At 36.8% G+C, this 22,948-nt stretch overlaps 2 protein-coding genes across 2 annotated transcripts; one reads left to right on the forward strand and one right to left on the reverse strand.

The window, feature by feature from the left end:
• Positions 1-4,582: 4,582 nt before the first annotated feature.
• Positions 4,583-13,082, forward strand: LOC125473242 (3-epi-6-deoxocathasterone 23-monooxygenase CYP90C1-like). The gene is made up of 9 exons (XM_048575830.1): positions 4,583-5,317; positions 7,474-7,801; positions 8,113-8,262; positions 8,429-8,710; positions 11,289-11,390; positions 11,793-11,871; positions 12,091-12,197; positions 12,442-12,572; positions 12,668-13,082. Exons 1-9 carry the CDS (start codon positions 5,094-5,096, stop codon positions 12,756-12,758), a joined length of 1,494 nt encoding a protein of 497 aa, XP_048431787.1. The 5' UTR covers positions 4,583-5,093; the 3' UTR covers positions 12,759-13,082.
• Positions 13,083-14,191: 1,109 nt separating this feature from the next.
• On the reverse strand, positions 14,192-15,720 carry LOC125473178 (ribosomal RNA small subunit methyltransferase, mitochondrial-like). Its single transcript, XM_048575628.1, has 2 exons — positions 15,256-15,720; positions 14,192-15,150 (listed from the first exon to the last, which is right to left on the reverse strand). The coding sequence occupies exons 1-2, from the start codon at positions 15,646-15,648 to the stop codon at positions 14,401-14,403; spliced, it is 1,143 nt and encodes a 380-aa protein (XP_048431585.1). The 5' UTR covers positions 15,649-15,720; the 3' UTR covers positions 14,192-14,400.
• Between the last annotated feature and the right edge of the window lie 7,228 nt (positions 15,721-22,948).

Here is a 22,948-nt window from a genome sequence, read left to right on the forward strand (position 1 = left end):
TAAACCACAAACCTGAGGTATGAAAGTGTAATTTATCCTTTTTTTTTCTTTTTTTGAGAAAATTCAGGTTTTTAAAAAAAAATTAAAAAATTATTTTATTTGCCACGTGGCATATATGTGGTAGCCACATCAGCATTTAACAGATCAATGGATGGAAAATGTAACTGAGGTATTATTTTGAAATAAAATAGTACTTAAGGTATGAAAGTGAAATGTTTTGAAAATGTTGTAAGAAATTGAAATAAATTCCAAACCTGAGGTAGGAAAGTGTAATTCTCCCATATGCTTTTAGGAGTTTCTTTTCCTAGGGTTGGGAGCTTCTCCCTCAATCTAGCACTCTAGGTGGTGGCGGCTTCAACTGTCAATTCATGCATTTCCACTCAGTTAAGTACAGAGAGTATAGTCGCAAATTGAAATTTTTGAAAGTCTTTAAGCTGCCTAACAAAAACAAAACATAACAAATCATAGCCAAACTCCTAAATCGCAAAAAAAAAATTTCATAAACCCTAACCTAATGGTAAATATAAATATAGAAATTAAATTAAGGATGGAATCATGAACATCCAATCCAAAACATGAACAAATTTCAACCCTAATTTAAAATTCGAACCCTAAATTAATTCTAAAATTTACCTGATTTGGAGGAGAATCGGTGCATAATGCATTGTGGTGGTAGGCCGGTGACTGGTTGGAGTTGAGCTTCACATTCGAGACAGAAATGAGAGGGCTAGGTGGCTGAGGGAGGGCGGTTGGCTTCAATTGAAATGAATGGAGAGAAGGTTGGAGAACCGTAACAATGAATGGACGGCGCAAATCAATTTGAAACAATCCAATGGTTAAAATTAACTCTAACTATAATTAAAAAAAATATATATATATATAATATAGAATAATTAATAATATATTTTTTCGCTTCGGTATGGGATTCCCAAAATATTGAGAAGACAATCCTGAATCCCGTATTAAAATTTTGGTTTGGAAAATTTTTTATTTGAGATTGGAATTTTTTCGGTTCGGTTCGGAATATTTTTTCCATCCCTATTTTAGAGTATAGATTCGACGTTCTCAGTGACTAGTGACAACCTCGAACTTCGAGAAGGTTTAGGGTGCATCGCATTGATGTATAAAGAGTTGATATAACCATATGTTTGATATTTATGAAATTTTGATCTCTTCACCCTGTTCCCTACCTTTGATCTCTCGACTAGGATAGAAAGAAACTTACGACAGGAATGCCGCTGTGCAGGGAAGTTCTCCTCAAATAGAGATTCCATTTGTTTGATGAACGTGATTACAGCAGATTTTACTACAAACTTATCCATGTTGTTTCTAGAGTAAATTGTTTGCTTCATAATTCATAAAAGGCAGAACGTTGCAAACATAAAATACTTAATGAAAGTTCTTTTTGAAGCAGCATCTGTTAAGTGCTCTTTAAGTGCTATTTTTAAGGAGTAATCGGATTTTTAATAAAGCTTGCTGTGCTTCTAATAAAAGGACTTATAGCAGAGGTACTTTCCGCAATAGCAAATCTTAGACGGATTACATCTTCATAACTTCTGGTACCCCTTCATATCTCTGCCAAACTCCGACACTTCAAAAGATTGAGATCCCAAATTTGGCAGGATGGTCCTTTGACCCAAATCCCCAACAGTAACACTGATGATGATGACAAATCGATCAATTTTGAAAGCAGTCAGAAAATAATGCAAATATGCAATTGAGGTTTTTCGGAAAATACTCTCGTGCAACAGATGATTTCACATTAATTATACCGGTGATATTATTATAACTATGTGTTGTTGTAAGAGAAAATTTCTTATACAACTGGTGGCGTCACTAAAATTATGCATTTGTTGCCATGAAATTTATATAGTTGAGTTATTACATGTTCATGATGATCATCATCAATATGGTAATGGGTGGCATTGAAGTGTCATGATAATCCAAGGCCAAGCAGCAAATGAAAAGGGGTCAATGACTTATGAGCAGCACTGGCCCTTCAGAGTGCACCACCCCACAATCATTTTTTAGCTAAGTGCTTTCACATGCTGGCAACCCAAACCACTAACACTTATGGCATCCATTCATTTCTTTTTGCCAAAAAGAAACCATCATTTCTTAAATTTCAATTGCTAAAACAATCAACTTTTCAGTATGTCACTAATATTTAATTGTTATGAGCAAACATTGACAACATATTGAAAAATTATCATTTTAGTAAAAGAATTTAAAAATAATCGTTTCAGCATATTTTTCATCGAAGACTTACGGATATAATCGTGTGCATCACACATCCTTGCTGGAGGATTCACGTTGAGGTCAAGGGGGTTGATTGATCCCGTGGCGGCCAAAAAAATTGTTGAGCTCGCCTCCGATGACTCCTTGGTCGTTGAGGTGTAACCACTTTGTGCACTTAAAATGTTTGACAAAGTGCATGAGTGAGACTTGGCAACAATTGGCATTGCCTTTGTGTGCTCTGATGTCAACATTTTCGACAAAGTTTCTTGCATATGTGGACATTTATTGACGAACTCAATCGGAAGTTGTCGAAAGCTGCTATTTACGTTTAAAATGATCATTTCACTCTTTCTTTTAGTTTAAAAAGAAATAAATGTGTTTGACAACAATTTTCTTTTACAATGAGATAGATCTACACTAAGGGTGGAAATAAATTGGTAATGAACTCATCAGTTTTAAAATTCGAAGCTAAAATCTTTGACTTACAAATGAAACATAACATCACGACATCATATTTATTAGCAATTTCCATTCTATAAACATGAGGTTCATGAAGATAATTTGGCTCATATTTTCTTGGAGTAGACCCGTCTGTCATCACTCATACCATTCAGCAGTCTCAGTAGTCATCAAAACTTTGGGATATCTTCCACCCTAAAACAGAAAATGAACGAGTGATATTTAAAGAAATCAGAAATTAATATTTTAACGTCCTAAAAATCACGAATTATTGTAGCATCCCTCATAAAACTTAATATAAAACATAAAGACTTATGGGATGAGTTCTAACTAGAATGTAAAGAGATTTGTCCCACCTGACTCCAATAAATTTTTTATACGAAAATTAATTTAAAACATCCAAAGTTTAATCGATTATAAGTATTTTATTTCTCAAAATTAATTTAAAACATCCAAAGTTTAATCAATTAAAAGTATTTTATTTCGTTGAGATTCTGAGTCTAAATCTTCTCTATTCGTTAAAAATCATATTAGCAACTCTAGAGTTCCACTTTTCTCCCTCTAGGCGTCATAATCAAAGAACACGTGTCTTTGCACTGACGAATAATGTTGAGGATATGATTGGAGTACTAAATAAATAGTAATTCGTTTGGTACTTTAGGTCACACTCACTTAATCATTATGGGCAATGTGAATAAACAATGCAAAAGATTCTAAAATAATGTTAATTAACAGTTGCACTAAGTATCTTCATGTTATAATCACTCCACTATTTTATTTCTCATATTATAATTCCTTCATTCTTGTTACTTTTATTCTCAAAGAGTCCAGATAATAAGAGTCGGACTTATGTCGTGAGCTTGATTATAAAGTGTCTTACTAAACTACAAGACTCCCCCTCGTTAGGTTTCTTTCAAACCTAAAAAGCTATAAGGTGGTCGTTGTTGAATACCTTCCAAATTAGATACATCTTAAAGAGATCATTTCCGGATCTCTTCCATCAAGATCACCGGATCAAGTGATTCGAGCATTTGAAATTGCATTTAAAAACCCATATGTTTTGATCCCTTAAAAACTATTACTTTTTTGACTCCGACAATTTTCTTTATTTATTTGACAAGTTTCTTTATTTATTCTTTTAATAACTAACTTTATGATATTTGAATTACTAATTTCTTTGAAAAAAGTGGAGTTTGAGTGTCACAAAAGGGACTGGATCCTCTTCTGAGCTCAGGATGGGGATCCTTATGAGCAGCCCATCCGGGCAGTTCAAACTCGATCCAACAGCTGCAATTATTATAACTTTTAGAGGGTCCCTTGTTTGAAGTCGTTGGATCAAATTTCAACAGTCCAGATAAGCTGCTTAGAAGGACCCCCTTCCTGAGCTTGGGAGAGGATCCAGTTCCGTCACAAAAACCGAAGAACATACCGTCATCAAAGAGCTTATAGTTTCAATACTGAATATTTTTCGCAATTTAAATTAGCTGTAAATCAATCCTTGTCTGAAAATCATTTAAAACTTTTTCCCTAGTACTCTTCTTAGTCTTATATTTTTCCCTATTACTTGTTTCTAACTTCTGAGTCCTGAAAAAGAAAGGGAGTGTATAACCAGAAAAAGAAAAGTGTGAAAAACATTTTCGAAAAAAAAAAGAAGCAAAGTGTGATAGGGAGATTATTTGCTAGTAAATGAATTTTTTTTAATTAAAACAATAATGTCATTTTCACTCCAGCATTGCTATCAAGAAAAAAAAACATAATTATGAATATATTCAAAACCAATGAAATATCATATCAAATTATAGAGAAATATTCCTCTTCCCCCTTTTTCCATTAAGTAAAATCCACTTAAAATCCTATCACTCTACAAAATTATGAACATGGAGGGGAAAATTTCAAAAGCAAGCGTGTCACATATTTGGTGCACCCAATAATGATAATAATATGACCACCTCTTTAATGACTGTTGAAACCTCATTGATCTGCCGAATCTCTCGCTCGATCCTCCTCTCATTCAATTCAATTCAGTTCAATTCATTTCACCCATCAAAAGCAACAACCTCTCTCTCTCTCTCTCTCACACACACACACACACACACTCACACACACACACACACACACTACGGTATATAGAGAGAGCTAGCCAGTTGGAGTTGCATGGAATAGTGAGAAGCTCATAACCAGCGGTTGGGTTGCTCAAAAAATCTCAGTGTTACTCAGCTTCCAACTCTGAACCTAACCTGCTCCTACTTATCAATCTATCCATCCTCGCCATTAGGCTAACTCCAGGGTTTTGAATCCTTGATCTAGCTAGGTTTCTACAACCAGGGTTTTACATAAACATCACAAGGAGTTCGAAAGAACCAAAAGTTCTATTTATCCTTCTACTTTTTGTGAGGATGGGATGGATTTTGGGATGTTGGGTTTTGGTGGGAATTCTTGTAGGATCATTGTATTGGTTTAACAAGGAGAAGAAGAACCAGAACAAGAAGGATAGGGAAATTCAAAAGGGTCAAGTTCCAAAAGGGAAGTTAGGTTGGCCTTTCATAGGAGAAACCCTCGACTTTATTGCTTGTGGCTACACCTCTCGACCTGTCAGCTTCATGGAAAAACGCAGATCTCTGTAATTATTCTCTCTCCTTTTCTTCTTCCCTTCTCTCTACCCTTACTAATATTAGATTATTTTATCAGAAAATAGTATTAGTTTCTGATTTAATTCTATTTTCTTCGTATTATTATTATCCTAATCAGGGAATTATGGTCTTGAAGCTAAACTCTATAAAGTATCCAAATATATAGATATAGATTTAGTTTTTCTTTTTTTTTTTTTCTTGAAAACTAGATATAGTATATTGTACAAATATATATGTGTATATAGTCCTCTGTTGTGCTTCAATGAACTTCAGACGTGAGTGCTCTATGGTGATATTCTTTTCAAGTTTTAGATTTTTCCCAAACATTCAACCATGATTATTTGATGTTGTATAACTCTTATGAAATTTTTTTTTTTTTATTCCCTAAAAGTTAAGGGTTGGATCGGTTCATGTGTTGGTAAAGAGATTTGAGTTGGTAAAGGTATTGCTTTTAATGGGAATCATCTAACATGTACCAGAAAAAAGAGATAAGAAGAAAGAAAAGGATAACGTTAACCGACGGAAATTACAAAGAAAAGGATAACGTTAACCGATGGAAATATATGTTTTAGTTTTTTTTTTTTTTTCTTTTCAAATATATGTTTTAAATATAAAGTGGTAATCAACGATGAGACATGAAATAATGATTTTATAGCATTTGTAGTTTAATCTGTTTTTTAAGCAATTTTATTATTTTAAGTTACACTAAGAAGAGAGAAATTTTAATTCTTTTAATAAATTTATGAGTATTCAATCAGAACTTTAAGTGATTCTTTGACATTTAAGGTGTATTCAATTAGAATTTTAAGATAGTTTATTAAAATCCTTAGAAATCTGGATGTATTCAATTAAGATTTTAAAAGAAGTTTGTAACAATTCCAGGTGTATTCAATTAGAAATTGATTTTAAAGAAGTTGAGGAATTAGATGGAATTGAAGAGATTTTGTAGTGTATTTTAATCATCCACAAATCTTACCTCTCCCCATGAGATTTCGAAGGAATTGAATCAAAATTTTATATGGAATCTCTACAAATCAATTGAACTTCATAAAAATTCATAGATTTATAAATCCATTAAAATATCTCAAATTCTCCATTGAATACACACCCTTAAGTTAATATTTTCCTTTTACCACATACCTCTTAGTATATACAAAAATAATAATGACTCATTACATGGCAGCTTACGAGTATTTTTCTAATACTTAGTAGGAAGTTTCCATTTTAATTCACTTAGATGACAGTTTGGTATTTAATTTTTATGACAAGTCAAATTTGTCTTAGTCCAATTCTTCCACCTTCTTACATTAAAATGGCGTATATAAAACAACATTTGTTTACCGCCCTAAATAATTTTTAAAAATAAATGTTGGTTAGGTTGTTTGGCTTATAAAAGTATAAAATAGAATATTGTGTTATAAAAGAATTTAAAAACAAAGAAAATAAGAAATTAATGGGCAGGCACGGCAGCGCAACAAGAAAGTGTTACCAACATCTATAAATAAAGTAAAAAAATAAAAGAATGGAATTTCTTCATTCATGGCAGATGGTGACCATAGCAGAAAAAAGAAACAAGGTGGGAAAGGAGCAACCACAAGGAGTTAAAAGAAGGAAAGAAAAAGCCTGCTATACATACTAATTAACTGGCTGGGAAGCCTTGAAAATAGACCTTCCCCCAACCTTTATTGTTTTCTGCAGTTCTGTACTAACTAACTAACAACACATCCTATTCTCCATGGGACCATAGTTTTCAGCCTCCCAATAAAAATGACCATACATATCCTATCATCAATGATAAACTAGCAAATTGAATTGGCTTGAGTAATTGGATTTTCTAGTGTGTATTAGCGAATCAGTGTATAGTATGTGTATCCTTTTTGATAATGCACAGTGTGCACGTACAATGTGATTTTCTAATATTCATCAGTATATGATATACATTGGCTTCTAGATCCTATATATATACTCGCAATAAGATTTTCTAATATGCATCCGTGTATAGTACATATTAGGATTCATAACCATTATATTCTTAGTCTGTTCAATTCTGAATTGTATATTCAACTCTTTATTTATACGATGCATGTTAATAATAAACCAGAGTATAGGAGAATTTTTTAATAACAATATGCCTCTCTAAATATAGGTATGGAAAGGTGTTCAAGACTAACATATTGGGGACTCCTATCATAGTATCCACGGATGCTGAGGTGAACAAGGTGATAATGCAAAACCATGGAAATACTTTCATTCCTGCTTATCCGAAATCAATTACAGAACTGATGGGAAAATATTCTATTCTCCAAACAAATGGAAGCCTTCATAAGAGAGTGCATGGACTCATCGCTGGTTTTCTGAAATCGCCACAGTTCAAAGCTCGAATCACCGCCGACATCGAAAACTCAATCAAGCTCAACTTGGCTCTTTGGAGAGACATGCAGTCTCCCATTTACGTCCAAGATGAAACCCAAAAGGTCCCCCAACTATCTCTGTGCTCAAGTGGTACATTTTACATGCCAAAGTAAAAATTTTGAATAAAGTGAACCATATTAATTGGTTGTAACATAACATGCTAGATATACAATAGGAAATTGTTGGTCATTTCGCATAGAGAAGTGCAAGTGTATGTCTGATCAATTGCAATGTGCATATTTTGGTTGTTGATGCATTCATGTACTAGCGACCGAGATCAGTTTGAGTGCATGAGCGACTAAATGTACAATAGTACTCTTCTTTCATCATGAGAACATTTATAGAGTGTATACTATCGTTTTGGGTATTTCAGATTACCTTTGAAGTACTAGTTAAAGTATTAATGAGCATTGATCCTGGTGAAGACTTAAACCTTCTCAAGAGAGAATTTGAAGAGTTCATCAAAGGATTAATTTGCATACCAATCAAGCTCCCTGGAACTAGGCTATATAAATCTCTCAAGGTAACGTACGTGTGAATTATTTGCGTTTAAACTTTAGTGCATGCTTATATTTGCAAGGGTTTGTTCGTTCTCCAGTTCGATTTCCGCTAATACTACTCATATCTAGAGTTTTGTTTCAATTATTGCTGTTATTTGAGTGGATGTATCATAATTCACACGCTGGCAGGCTAGAGAGCGATTGTTGAAGATGGTGGGGAAGATATTAGACATGAAAAAGATGGCAATGGAAAATACAATTTGTGCTCAAAAAACAATTCCTGTCAAAGACGCAATGGATGTGCTGTTAGAAGGTGGTGACCAAAAAAACGAGACTCAAGGCCCGCCGTTGGATTTCATCACCGGAAATATAATAGAGATGATGATCCCAGGAGAGGAGACTGTTCCCATGGCCATGACCCTTGCCGTCAAATTCCTAAGTGACAGCCCTGTGGCCTTAGACAAATTACGGGTACGTACTATATCCACATCAGTTGACATCACATTTACTCATTGCTTCTTAATCGAACGGCTAGGATTCGTTTTGTACTGAGTCTGTGGGTCCAGTCACTTTATCTCTGACGTCCTTGACTTTTCTTACAAACGTTCAGAAACGGGTTTGGATTTCATCGGAATCTAAATTGTGAGTAACCTTAAATCTTAGTTATTTATTGTACGATTGAAAATTATTTGATTTTTTTAATTTAAAATTAAACATAAATAATATCTGATGAAAAATGATCATACGATATATGATAAACAGTTAAAATGTAAGAATGCCTAGAATTCTTACAAATGAATCCGAAAAGAATCATCTTCCTTTAGAAACTCGAATGCATGCACTGAGGGTTGGTTTGGTATTGTTGTGCTTTGAAAAGAAGCTGGTTCTGCTGTGCTGTGAGAATAAGCAGTTGTGAAATAAAGCAACAGAGTGTTTGGTAAGTTTTTTTTGTAAAAGTGCTTTTGGAAAAAAAAAGTAGTATGATAATGTTTGGCAAACTTTTATGTAAAACAACTATAACTGTATGAAATGACCAAAAAGGGTATAATACTATATTATTATTATGATATTTTATTTAATATTATTATTTTTATGTGAGGATTTTGTGTGGCGATAAGGCCCACACCCCATTTCCCTTATCCCTGTGTCTTCTTTTCCCTCTACACTCTCGAACTTTCTCGAAAACTCTCAGCTCTCTCTCTGCACTCTCCTCCATCGAGACAACCCCACACACAAACCTTCGATCTCAGACCATCTCACCTCAGCTCTCTCTCTCTGCACTCTCTTCCTCCTGCTCGAAATCAATCGCCTGAGCTTGAGATGAGTGAATGTATCGGTGAAATGGAGAAATGGGTTTTGGGAAATTAGGGTTCTTGATGGGTTTGGAGCCGCCATAGCTCGGTGGACGAAACGACGTCAAAGGCTGGGTCTGTTTTCCTCCGATTTCCGTTCAGGACGTTCTCCGTCAGCTCCCACTCAATCCGGTCCAGGTAAACGACGTCGTCAAGGACCTGATCGGCGAGATTCGCCCAGTCCTCGAAGTCACGAGTGCAGAGATTTTTGGAGACCCACTTGAGGTAGGCTGAAGGGAGGGTGCCCAGCATCTTGCCCTTGTATTTTCCGAAGTTGATGACTTTGTCTCTGGCAAGCGGCGGTGTTGAGACGGATAGAGAAGGTGGTTTAGGGAGTTTTATGGGTTTGAAGGAGCAGGAGAGGCAGAAGGGGTGCAGAGAGGTGTGGGAGAGTGGTGGGTTTGACAGAAGAGTGTGGAGGCGGAAGAGAGAGCTCAGGGTAGGATTGCCAGAAACTTTCATTAAAGGGTCATTGTTCACCCATGTTTTAGAGGTTTGCGCAGAAGCTGAAAAGCCAGCTTTTCAAAGCTGCATTTTGCTGCTTCTGTTTTTTTGTTTTTTTTCACCCAAAACTGTGAAAAAAAACTGAAGCTGGAAGTTTACCAAACACAAAAATGACCCCCAACTTTTTTTTATACCAACTTTTTTAAAAATCACCTCAACCCTAAACCATACCTGAATCGGACACGGAGAGTTTGTGTGGGAGGAATAGGTCCCCACTTTGTTGTGAAGTAACAGTTTTCAGCCGTAGGATTTGGAAATCCAACGGCTTCTGGATGGGATACCACTCTTATAATGAACGTCGTTTCTGTGCGAATTTCGACCACTAGGGCACAGTCGTGCAGTCACTATACGACACTTAGCTCGGGTTAGCAACCCTTTTTGTAAGTAAAATTATGCTAGGGTTTATAGTCCACGATATATTGTATGAATTACATGAAATTTGTTTTCTCACTTACCATTAAAGCTTATATAGAAAAGTACATTATGAGTTCTAAACTGTGAACCCACCATGCACATTCAAGCAAAAACAAACGTTGACTAATTCACAAGATTTACATTATGACAATCGAAGTAACTTATGTTGCGACGTTATCTCACTTTCATGCGACAGAGTTGTGACAAGAATCGGGTTCCAAACTTTAAACCCCATGTAGGGCTAAAGGCAATTTATTAAGAACATCATAGTGGAAGATGAATCTAATAACTGTTTGGTGCTGTACATTGTCACAAAATACCCAACGGGGTCCTCTCCAGATCCTTTTGGTGAGGATCTTGAGGATTCGTAAATCGTGTTTGTTCATCGTATATCGTGCAGTCAGTTTTTGTTAGGTACTGCCTGTATTTAATTTTAAATAAAAATATTTAAAATGATTTCCAACTGTATACAATGCACAATGTACGATGACAAAGAGGATCCGGATTCACAGAATACAACCTTTTGTTTCTCTTCTTCTTCTCTCTGACACTGCGAAATTCTGAGAAAGTGGGTGAAAAGGTGAAATACTTTGGGTGATCAGTTTGATATTTTTAGTATGATTGCTGTACCACAAAAGGTAGGTTTCCATATATACGTAAGAATTGATGGGCGTTTAAGTGAAAGGAAACAGACGAACATGAGTGTTCTTAAATTTCTTGTTTCGATTTAAAGGTGAAGGCTTATGTTGAATGCTTTTTGTTGTTATATATATTTGCAGGAGGAGAACATGGAATTGAAGAGGCAGAAGAAGAAGAAGAAGATTGATTCCACGGAAAATTATGCATGGACTGATTACATGTCCTTGCCATTTACTCAAAATGTGAGTCCCAATTTGTTTCAAAGAGAATATAAAGGGTGGTGGTATGCACATACCGATTTTTATCTCTCACACATCCTTCTCAATTTCTAATCGTTGGATCAAACGAATTGAAGATGTTCAATGGACAAAAATTAACAAGGGTGTGTGGGAGGTAAAAATAAGTGTGTGAATAGCACTATTCAATATATATAAAATGATTCTTGATTTTTTTATTATTGTCAAGTGCTAAACTAACCGTTTTAAAAATATGATGGGTCTATAAGAGTGAAATGACGAGTCCATAAGGATTATATGATGAGTCTATAAAATACATCTAATTATTTTGACAATCGAGATTTGGTTTTCGTTTTGGTCAATTGCTCTAATTTTTATTTTGTTTTTCTTGTTTTTGTTTTCATTAAGGTGATAAGTGAGACCCTTAGAATGGCAAATATCATCAATGCTGTTTGGAGAAAAGCTCAAAGGGATGTTGAAATCAAAGGTATATATCACTATTTATTTGAAGCAAAAGGGAAATTAATTATTATTTTCGTTGATAGCTGTTATTAGCATTTTAAAAAAGCCCGATTGTAATCTTTCACATGTATTTTTTCCCTCGTGTTTCTATAAAACAGGAATTTAAGACGACTTTTTTAAAGTATCGATAATATCTCGATTTTGTTTTGCCTATGATTTTATGTTGGTTTTTTTTTTTTTCCAGGTTATTTGATCCCAAAAGGGTGGTGTGTCTTGGCATCTTTTACTTCTGTTCACATGGATGAAGAAAACTACAAAAACCCATATCAGTTTGATCCATGGAGATGGGAGGTAAGATAAACTCTCCTAGTTTATCTTATTCTGGTAACTATGATTATACCACTCAAGAGATAATTTACGCCACCTAGATGGAATAGTTGGTGTAACGACGATCCAATCGAGTGTTCGTCAAATCAAAGATCATGCCTATTAATCTTTAGTTGTACTGCAAAGTCAACAAATCATAAGTAGAACGTCAACTTTTTAATTTATTTAAAATTTGTTAATTTTTATGCAAATATGTTTTCTTTGACAGAAATTAGAAGCTGCTGTAAACTACAACACTAGTTTTACACCCTTTGGTGGAGGACAGAGGCTGTGCCCTGGTTTGGAGCTATCCAGGCTTGAATTATCAATCTTTCTTCATCATCTTGTCACCAATTATAGGTATTAAAATTGCTGTTAATTAAAAAAAATGTTAAATAAAACCCAATTGCTGCAATTTCCACTTGCTGAAGTTTTTTTTTGGTTCTTCAATTCAGATGGGTTGCTGAGAAGGATGACATTGTTCACTTTCCAATGGTCAAGATGAAGAGGAAATTGCCCATTAAAGTCACGTCCATAAACACGTAGAAAGTTAGTTTTATCTGCACAAATCGCAACCAGTTGAATAAACAAAGAGTTACTAGGATCACTCACACATGCGCGTCACAAGCATCAGCGGCCAGGACTGGCTTCTCGCCGTGCTGTCACGGGCATGCGCAACTGATTCTAGCATTTTTCTGAACTATAAAAGACCAATCATGGTATCTAACAAGCCCCCATGTAAGGTGTATTATAGGGTAGTTCTTGTGTCGCCATCTTGTAAATTGCAGGTGCTTTTGGGCCCTTTGGCCGGCTCCTTTTTCTTGGCCCTTGAAAAATTGAATGCAATTATACAAGTGAGGTTTGAATGAATCTAACTCCCATATTTTTAAAGGAAAATTAACGAAAAATCTTCAAAAACTTTAGTTTTAATGAAAATGAACAAATAAAGGTATAAGTGAATAGTACTAGAAAAGGTAAAATTGTGATTTTTCGTTAAAAGTGAACAGTACCGGTAGTGTTATGTTAAAACTCCCTATTTTTAAGCCCCATTGATCTGATAACTTGAGTTGAGTGGTGGTTATCTACTCAAAGAAAGAAATGTTGCCTTTGGTCCTACCCTGCTGCATACAGGCTCCAGTTCCAGTACCACCATTCAATTTAGTTTTGAGCTGGTGGAGCCACACATAGTACCATAATTGTAAGAAGGTGATCATGGTTGCACGTCGAAGCCTGCCTCCCAGGTTGCCACGAAAACTTTCTGCAATCACGTGATAAGAAAGAAAAACACATGATTGTCTAACTCGGTTAGTGGTTAAATCTAACTAGGAGTGAGCAAAGAAAGCAAGAAGTAAAAGCCGACCAAATCGATAGGATATCGGACGTAAAACCGAACAAATAACCACCCCCAATTATTCTCTTTGATGGAATGAGTTTCAACTTCAAATTCATCAAGGACTCTTCCATCAATAATGTTCTAAGTCAAACAATCAAATGATGAATAAAGGATCCTTGATCATTTTGTTCATGAGATTACATTTACATTGAATTTGAGGAATGCACAAGTGCCCTGAGAATTTCAGGCACAAAATAATTGATCATTTTCCCAAGGCTTCTACAATAGTATAGCTTAGGGTGAATACAACGAAAGACAAATAGACGCAAGGAACATTGACTGAAATGATCAATTTTACAAATCATAATTACGCTAAATTGGTCAAAATCAAATACCGACTACATATCAAAGAAAATATAGAAAACTGAGCATTTCATTAATTGAGATTTATGAATTGATTGCTTCAACCAATTTAGCTAAACAAAAACTATTAACAATTATTTGTGAAGGCATCATAAGATCATTGTCATATTATCGTAAGGTTCTCCTATAATTAAGTGTGAGCGCCTCACAATCTAGAGAGATTCTAACATGTAATTAGGATATATCCCTTATCAGTGTCTCTCTCGTCACGTGATGAGATAGATACAGCTAACTGAATTATACTCCCTGATTGTATTCGAGAATCCTCAAAATGTGACATCCCACTAATCAATGAAATTGTGACAACACCATATAGCTAATAGGTTAATAGCTATTGCAAATTTGGACATAACCAAATTGACTAGAGTGGTGTGCATTTTTTCTCCACGCTCAAATTCGAATTTCCCTCCAAGTAGTTTAAGCTAATAGCTATCAACTGTAAGCAACAGTAAGTGATTCATTCTCTGCATTCCTACTCTTGGACTGATCATGAAAATATATTCCCGCTTGATTAAACAATGCCAGTAGATGAAGTAACTCCTCATTCGACAGCTTCGAAGGCCTCTTGTCTTCGAAATCAGCTGATTTCAGAACCCCCATTAACTTCTCCTTGAAAGAACTTGCCCCCATTTCCGAGCAAGGAGACGGAGAAAACTCCTCTTCATCACTCTCTCCTTCATCGTCGTCATTGTCAGTGCTGCTAATATAATCTTTGCTGTCACCATTTGAGCCTGCCAGTTTGGACATCCCCAGTAGCTCCATCACCTTTTTCTTCTGCTTGAATGTAGCTCCAAGCGTCTTGTTCTTCTTACAGAAACAAGCTTTCGTGAAAGCCCACCATTCGTTTAGATCAACATTCGGAATCTCAGCTTTCGGCCTAATTATAACCACGGATGAATCGACCTTTGGGGAAGGAACAAACTCCCTCTTGCTCACATCCATGAAAAACTCCACATCCGCCACCAGGTTCACATTCACAGCCAAGCGGTTGAACTCCGAGTCACCTGGCTTAGCCAACAATCTCCTCGCAAACTCCTTTTGCAGCAGCAGTGTGGCGCCCCGAAACGGCCTTGCCCCGTACACCAATTTAGCCACAAGAGGCGAAGATATTCCGTATGGAATGTTAGCCACAACAAGATCAAACGGTGGAAACTCCGCCTTCAATGCATCTTTACAGATAACCTGCAAAAATACCAGTCATCAAACGCCTAAACCAATGCCATTCATTCCAAAAGCTCAAAACTTCGTTCAGGCATTTCATCGAACATTTAACCGGCATTAACTTACAGTCAAACGATCTTGAACCCCACTCTCCGCAACTCGCTTTTGAAGAACCTCCACCATCCGCTTATCAAGTTCGACGGCGACGACCCTCTGGGCGGCTTCTAGAAGCTTGAGGGTGAGATTTCCGGTGCCGGGTCCGATCTCGAGGACGGTGTCGGTGGGTTTTATTGCGGATTTTCGAACAATACTGTCTAGAATTCGTTGATTGGTTAAGAGGTGCTGCCCTTTGCTCTTGTGCAACAGCAAATAACCATCCTTCTTCTCCTCTGTTTTCCAAACGCCACCGCCGCCGCCATCGTTTTTCGGGTGGCGGCGATATCTGTACCTCGATTGCAGCTGCCCAATTGATTGTTGCTTGGGGCTGAGTCCAGAAAGAGGTTTTAGGACTCGAAGCATATTACCGTTGAGATTTAAATTTCAGTTGGTGTGGTGGAATTTTGGCTTCGCAAGTTTGATGCTCGAAACTTGAAAAGTGAGAGGGGGTAAACTGCTAATTTGTTATTGGGCTAGTAACTGCCCCAAAGTGGCCCAAACTCGAACAAAAATAGGGCTAGTACGTTTAGTTTTTTTATTAGAAAAGTGTTGGGCCATTTTTGGGCCCAAAGTACTTTCTTTTCACAAATATTGTGGATTTAATACAAAAAAAAAAAAAGTTATTTAACACGCGAAAAATCACTTATCTAAATATAGGTGAAACCCATATACAAAATGGTTATATTTGTTTGTCTATGTAGCATTAGGGCTTTTTGGTGGTTTGGTTAGGATAGGTTGTGATCAATTAAAATAGATTCGAGTCCACTCCTTTATTTGTTGTGTCAAATGTGTGATGGACATAACTGAACATGATGGGTTGTGAATCTACAATAGAGTGATAATAGAGTGGTTATTGAACCTATTTTTATTACGCGTTACAAGTATTGCCTTACATATCTTTGTTAATCAATTATATCCTTAAAACCAAATCTCTTTAAGCCCACTAAACGGCCCTTATCCTTTTGAGTAAAGGTGGACAAGATTTAGTTTGTTTTTCAGCCCAATTGGAATTTTGGTCTCTGAACTAAGAATACACGAGTATTGATCATTGAACTTGTTACAATGAGAAGTAATAGTCTTTTTTACTAACTCCATCAGAACTAGCATCCATTTTTTGTTCCTTTATTTTGGATGGAAGTTCTAACTTAGTTAGCCAAAAGAATCATTGCTCCATATTATAACAAATTGAAGGATTAATACTCATAAATTTTTAGTTCAAAACCAAAGCTCCAATTGAACTAAACTTTAGGGTCCGTTGCTCCAATTACCTTTTTTTTCATGCCCCTTATTGTTATTTGGTTTGTTGAATGTAATATTAGAAAAAAAAGTGAAAGAGATGTGTGGAATCACTCAGTAATGTTTTGATACCCATAAAAGTATGTGCATCCGTACATAATTATGTTGCAGTGGTCACAAGGCAATATACAACAAAGAGACATGATGATTAAGACTCACCCCAATTTAGTATGCAATTTTCTCTTCCTTTTTTGGGTGGTAGGAGTTAAATATGCAACAACCGGCAGGGGCACCGACAGAAAGTAGCCCCAAGTATATAATTGCTGTGCTAAATGCTACCATTTTATACGAACAAATGTTCCCAACTTCCCATCCTTGACAGTTACGTTTACTTACCCAAAGTCTGGTAAAAAGATGAGTATAATTACTCATCACAAAACAAAACACAAGCTCATCAGTTTTTATATATTCTTGTTAATCCATGCATGTTAAGCTTTTAATTGACAAACTAAAAATCATATTATAGCAGTTTGCAGGGGATCTAATATTGATTTGTATGCTTAGATAAGTGGACCCTTATCACGTAGCATATGAGACCAATTAACCATCAAACATGGTGAATAATGTATTGGAGGCATTGAAACTCCGAAATAATTAAAAAGTTGTTTGGACTCGATTTTGCACGCATTCGACCCATATACTGTAAGTTGTTAGATGAAATAAATATTAAGGATTAGGATTGGTTTTTGGATAAAAGTTGAATCAATCATATAATCAATCTAGGTTCAGAGTCATAGTCAAAGACAACGAGACTCGAAGACGATAAAGTTTCAACCGAGAATAATTTCAAGTTTACTTATAAAATATGCTGAAGAATCGAAATATTATTCGGTAGACTTAGCCATCAGGGAATTCATCGCTATAAATACATGATGTTTTGCAATGTAAAGGCCCCTTCAACTCAACAAACAACTCAAACGATCTACGCAAAACCTTCTCACAACCTTGAGAATAATACTAATTATCCTAAACCCTTAATCACCACATCTTCAATTCGTTGGAACATCAGTGGTTGGCAACATGCAACATATTTAGTTCGTCAGAACATCACTGGAGTTGTAGAACTAATCGCTCTGGAAGCACTTCAGTTCGGTGGAACAACACTACTTCTAGTTCGGTCGATTATCTATCTAAGGCTCAGCCAGTAAAGAATCTTCGATTCCTTCGCTGAAAGAGGTCACTTTATTAGCTTTCTGGCGCAATGAAATGTTCTATGATTGATTACTCTCAGGTTCATTTTGTAGTTTGACATTCAAACGGTCAAACCACATTTACCATAAAAACACTCATCTACCTTGAGTATATTTTTCCCTATAGCCTGACATTGATTTGGAGCACATGTATTCTCACGAATATAGTTGAGGCAACCAAACCTGGTGCAGGAGATCCTAAACTTTGTAGTGAACTAGACAACCTTGCATTCATGTTTTAGAACCCTATCGTCTGTAGTTACTCAGTTGCAAAAGTTAGCAGCGCATTCGACACCACCACCACATTTATTCTACTCGACCGACTGAACTTGGTTGCGAATTGGGACGCTCGCATTCACAAAAAAGATATAATTAACTCATAGTTACTCGACATATGCACCACATAGGTTAGACTTTATAATTTTTAGGATCAATGTATAAACATAAATTATATGAGGAGATGGCGGTAGGTAAATTATTATGACCACAGACTCCACATTCAACGGCAAAAAATCACTCAAAATCAACTTTAAGTAACGGTTTTTTTGTAAGTAGTGTGATGATGGCCCGCAAGACAAGGAAATGGGAAAAGTGAGGCATCCGATAATCTACTTTACAAAGTGTGGTGTTGTTGAAGCAAAGCAAATTAAGAAATAGTGGAACACATAAAGTGATTATCTTCTAGAGCGCAGGGGAAGTGAGTGAGTGTTTGATGTTATAATGCCATTACGCCATGCATACAACCGTAAGAGTAATGAAGGCCAACATCTAAGGCCCCAACGCAATACTGGGAAGAAGATTGTCGCCAAGACAATGATGCCTTCAAAAAGCAGATTATATATCCAAACTAAAACTTGTGGGTGAAGGAATAGAATTGCAAGCGCGTGCCCAAAACCTAATCAATCACATTCAACATTTCACAACTCGTGCGTGCAACTTATGCATTTGGGTTTGTGAGTTTGGTACAATGGTGGATCTAGGAAATATTATTGGGGGGCCAGTAAAAATAACGCGTGTAGTTTGTAATTTTATTTTATTTTATTTTTACTGAAATAGCATGCAAATTTCATCGAATCTTGATAGGCCTAAAGTCATTTGTAAAGACATATTGCAGGCCTGTTAAGTCCTCATTTGTGTGCAAGCATGCCTTGCTGCCCAACAGTCCAAGCTATTTCTCTAAGGCGGTTTATCAAGCAGTTGGAGGGCATGCATGAAGAGCAACTGCAACCTATAAAGAGGCAGACTCAAGTCATCCATGGAGACTTACCGAACTAAGGGTCAGCTGAACCCCCCCTTGCCCTTAAGTCAGTCCGCCCCTGGTTTGGTACCACAAAAACAAACCTTAATTTACTCAACCCGTGATTGGAGCTCATTTGCTCAATTACCACTTACTAATCATTATTTTAACGACTTAATTACCCTTTTTATTCTTTTTGTTGTTAGCTTGTTATGTCTTTGTTGGCTTTACCTAGTTTTCACTTTTAGTTTCCATTTCTTTTTGGCCGTAAAGAGTGGGAAAACGAGGGTTAAGTTATGGTGTGTTTTGTGACGTACTTGTGTCATGTTAGAAGTAATAATGTGTTTCAAAAGTGCAGAATTTGTAAACTTTATTGCTTATTTTACCTATGTAGGCAGATGTCAATTACAAGATTTAGTATGTTTGAGGTTTTGGTGCAACGATGTATTTCTTGATTACCTTACTGACTACATGGGTCTGCCTATGTGACTTCGAAAACACTAGAATCTATCGCACATGCATTTATACATAGATTGTAATTATCCATGTTTGTACAACTCACAAAGTAAAAACGACCATAACTATATCACGTACATGTAAATAACATTATGCAATCTTTCTAGAGTAACAATTGGTAAATATGGCTCAAGAGAAATGCTAAGGGGAGTCTTTCAAAAGTAAGACTCTTCATGGACTCTCTGTCACTGCACAATTTAACATCAATTTTTATGTCAATATTAATAGTAAAAAGTGGGACTCTCTTATAGCGAAACTCGTCATAGACTCTCTACCAGCTCATAGTTTTAGTACAATATTTTATATTGCATAGAAGTAACATTAAATTGTCAAGTAACGGATAATGTGTTCCTATTATGAGATAATAATATTTCTCAACTTGTAAATTTGAGGTTTGACGAAAAGAGAGGAGCCTAAAAGCCTAACCCAACACGTGGCAGCAAAGCATGCATCCAAAACAGTATTTGGATCCCATCCGGATCCAAATTGTGAGAATCCTGAAGATCATTACATATGAGTCATTCATCATATATCGTGCAGTCAGAAATTATTTAATTTTTTTATTTAAAATTAAACAAAAATAATCCATAACGAAAACTGATCACACGATATACGATGAATGGTTAGAATATAAGAATTCCTAAGATTCCTATAAAATGAATCTGAAGAGGATCCTCTTCCTCCAAAACAGATCCCCTAATTGCTTTGCTACATTTGTTGTTTTTTAACGGTAAAATACATTTGTTTGGATAGACCTAATTTCGGTATTACCCGCTAAGACGCGCCATCGTTCGCGGGACATGAAGCCTGCTGAAACAGCCAATAATATTCTTCCTCTCAGATTCTCACCCAGTCATATAACGACACGTCACGCTACACGCACCAAGTTCGGGAACAAGCATAGAGAGAGAATCTTCCCGCGCGAGAACGAACCATAACGGGAAACGTTTCCACCGACGTTAACGGAAAGGAGGATCACGTGGTCCAGCCAATCAAACCACGCCACCCATTAAGTAATGTTGGCGGGTGACGGTGCGAAAACGGCGCCAAGTTGGTTTAAGAACCTCCTCAGGCAATAATGCACAGCACGTGCACCGACGCATCTCCTAACGGACCCCGCACCAACGACCGCACCTTGGGTCCCATCTTCATTCACGTGGACCGTCAATCGGCCACGTTAGTGGTTTGCCGTCGCTGGGTGTACGGTGGTAGTGGTACCTGTCACGATCTTAGTCTCTTTAATGAACCGGATCCTCTTCGTAAGAGCAACTCCAGCGTTGGAGCCCTCCCCCCTGGCAATTCACTATTCAATCCACCTAATGAACAGTAATTGCCCTTAATGAACAGTAAGTAGCCCTGGCAATAGATTTTGCATCTCCACCGTTACACTTCTATAGCCCTGGCAATAGGCAATAAAATATTAGTATTTTTTTTATTTATAAAATTAATACAAAATAATTTTAAATGTAATATCGGATAAGATTTTTAATCGTTGTCGGTGCGCCACGTGTCATTATCCTAAGTATTATTAAATAATACAAAATAAATAATTATAATATGGATTTCTGATAAGATTATTAACCAATCACGTCGCGCCACGTGTCATAATCGGTTCACAATCTTTGAGGATAGATTTCCATCAGATTTTAAACGAATGACGACATGCCACGTGTCATAATCTGTTAACAATCTTGGATGATAGATTTCCATCAGATTTTTAACGAATGACGGCATGCCACGTGGCATTATGCAGAACCTAATCCTTTCTGAATCCTCTATATAATCCACCATCCATCTTCACAAATCTCACACCAAAATTCTCAAGATCTCTATCATTGATCTCAAAATTTCTGCTTCCTTATTCACAAAAATCAGTTTCAATATTCATAGTTTCTGTTTCTTTCTTTCAATGTCTTCTTCTTCTTCCTCAAGGATGATGTGGGAATTGAATCAGGAAGAGGAAGACTTGTTTAACCAATCAGAATCAATGTTCAATCAGCAGGGGGTAAGAAATGAGAGGGAAGAAGATGAGGAGCGTCAAATGAGAGATGACGACGTAAGAAGGGGCAGAGCCTCACATTCCCGTCGAGTCATCCAAGCTGCGGCTCAGATATGCAGGCCCAGGCTTTCCGGAAATATTGATAGAAGCAGGCAACGACGAGGTATGGAACTCTTGGATGATTATTTTGTTTCTAATAGTGCATTCCCTGATACGTACTTTAGACGTCGTTTTAGAATGGAACGACATTTGTTCAACAAAATCATGATTGCTGTTTGCAACCATGATTCCTATTTTGTGCAAAAAAAAGATGCTTTTGGTGCTATGGGTCTACTGCCGGAGCAAAAAATTACTGCTGCCTTGCGGATGCTTGCATATGGAGCATCTGCAGACCAAGTGGATGAGATAACGAGGATGGGGCAATCAACCATTCTTGAGTCCCTGATGAGGTTTTGCGGAGCAATCGAATCTATCTACACCGCTGAGTACCTCCGCAAACCCACACACATGGACTTGGAGCGGCTGTTGAAGAAGGCGGAGATGCGTGGCTTTCCTGGGATGATTGGAAGCATTGATTGTATGCACTGGACGTGGAAAAACTGTCCAAGTGCATGGCAAGGCGCTTACGGGGACAGAAAAGGGGCAAAAAGTATCATTCTGGAGGCGGTGGCATCTTTTGATACATGGATTTGGCACGCCTTTTTCGGGGTCCCGGGAGCTCAAAATGACATCAACGTCCTTGCCCAATCCCCAGTGTTCAACGATGTCCTGCAAGGAAAGGCACCAAAAGTTACATATGAGGTCAACGGACGTATGTACGACGGGCCATACTACCTAGCTGACGGCATCTACCCGCGCTGGTCAACATTTGTCAAAACCGTGCCACGTCCGCGGAGTGCGAAGGAAAAACACTTTGCAAGCTGTCAAGAAGGGTGCAGGAAGGATGTGGAGCGTTGTTTTGGTATCCTCCAAGCTCGCTGGGCGATCGTCAGGGGTGCGGCCAGATTGTTTGATGTAGAGTCGCTTCGATCCATCATGATGACGTGCATCATTCTTCACAACATGATTGTGGAAGATGAGTACGATTATGAAGCTGTTGATGAATATGAGCCAGACCCGATGAACAATTCAAGAACACGTATATATTGTGCTCATGACGCCACCGATGACCCCGTGCAACATGAGCCATTACAAAGGGATGGACGTTACAATGAAAGGCTCATTCAACGATATACTGCATTTCAAATGCCAGACATGCACAATGCCCGACAAATTGACTTGATAGAGCACCAGTGGGCATTGAAACAAGCTGAGGATAATTAAGTTCATTTTAGTGTGTTATTTTGAATTTGGTATGTTTATGTTATTTTATTTGGTGTGTTTTATTATTTGGTATGTTTATGTAATTTTTTTATGTTTATGTTT

This window comes from the organism of the source record quoted next, unplaced genomic scaffold, assembly GCF_019419815.1.
Source record: "Pyrus x bretschneideri cultivar Hongxiangsu unplaced genomic scaffold, Pyrus_bretschneideri_v1 Contig8, whole genome shotgun sequence".
Taxonomy (NCBI): Eukaryota; Viridiplantae; Streptophyta; class Magnoliopsida; order Rosales; family Rosaceae; genus Pyrus; species Pyrus x bretschneideri.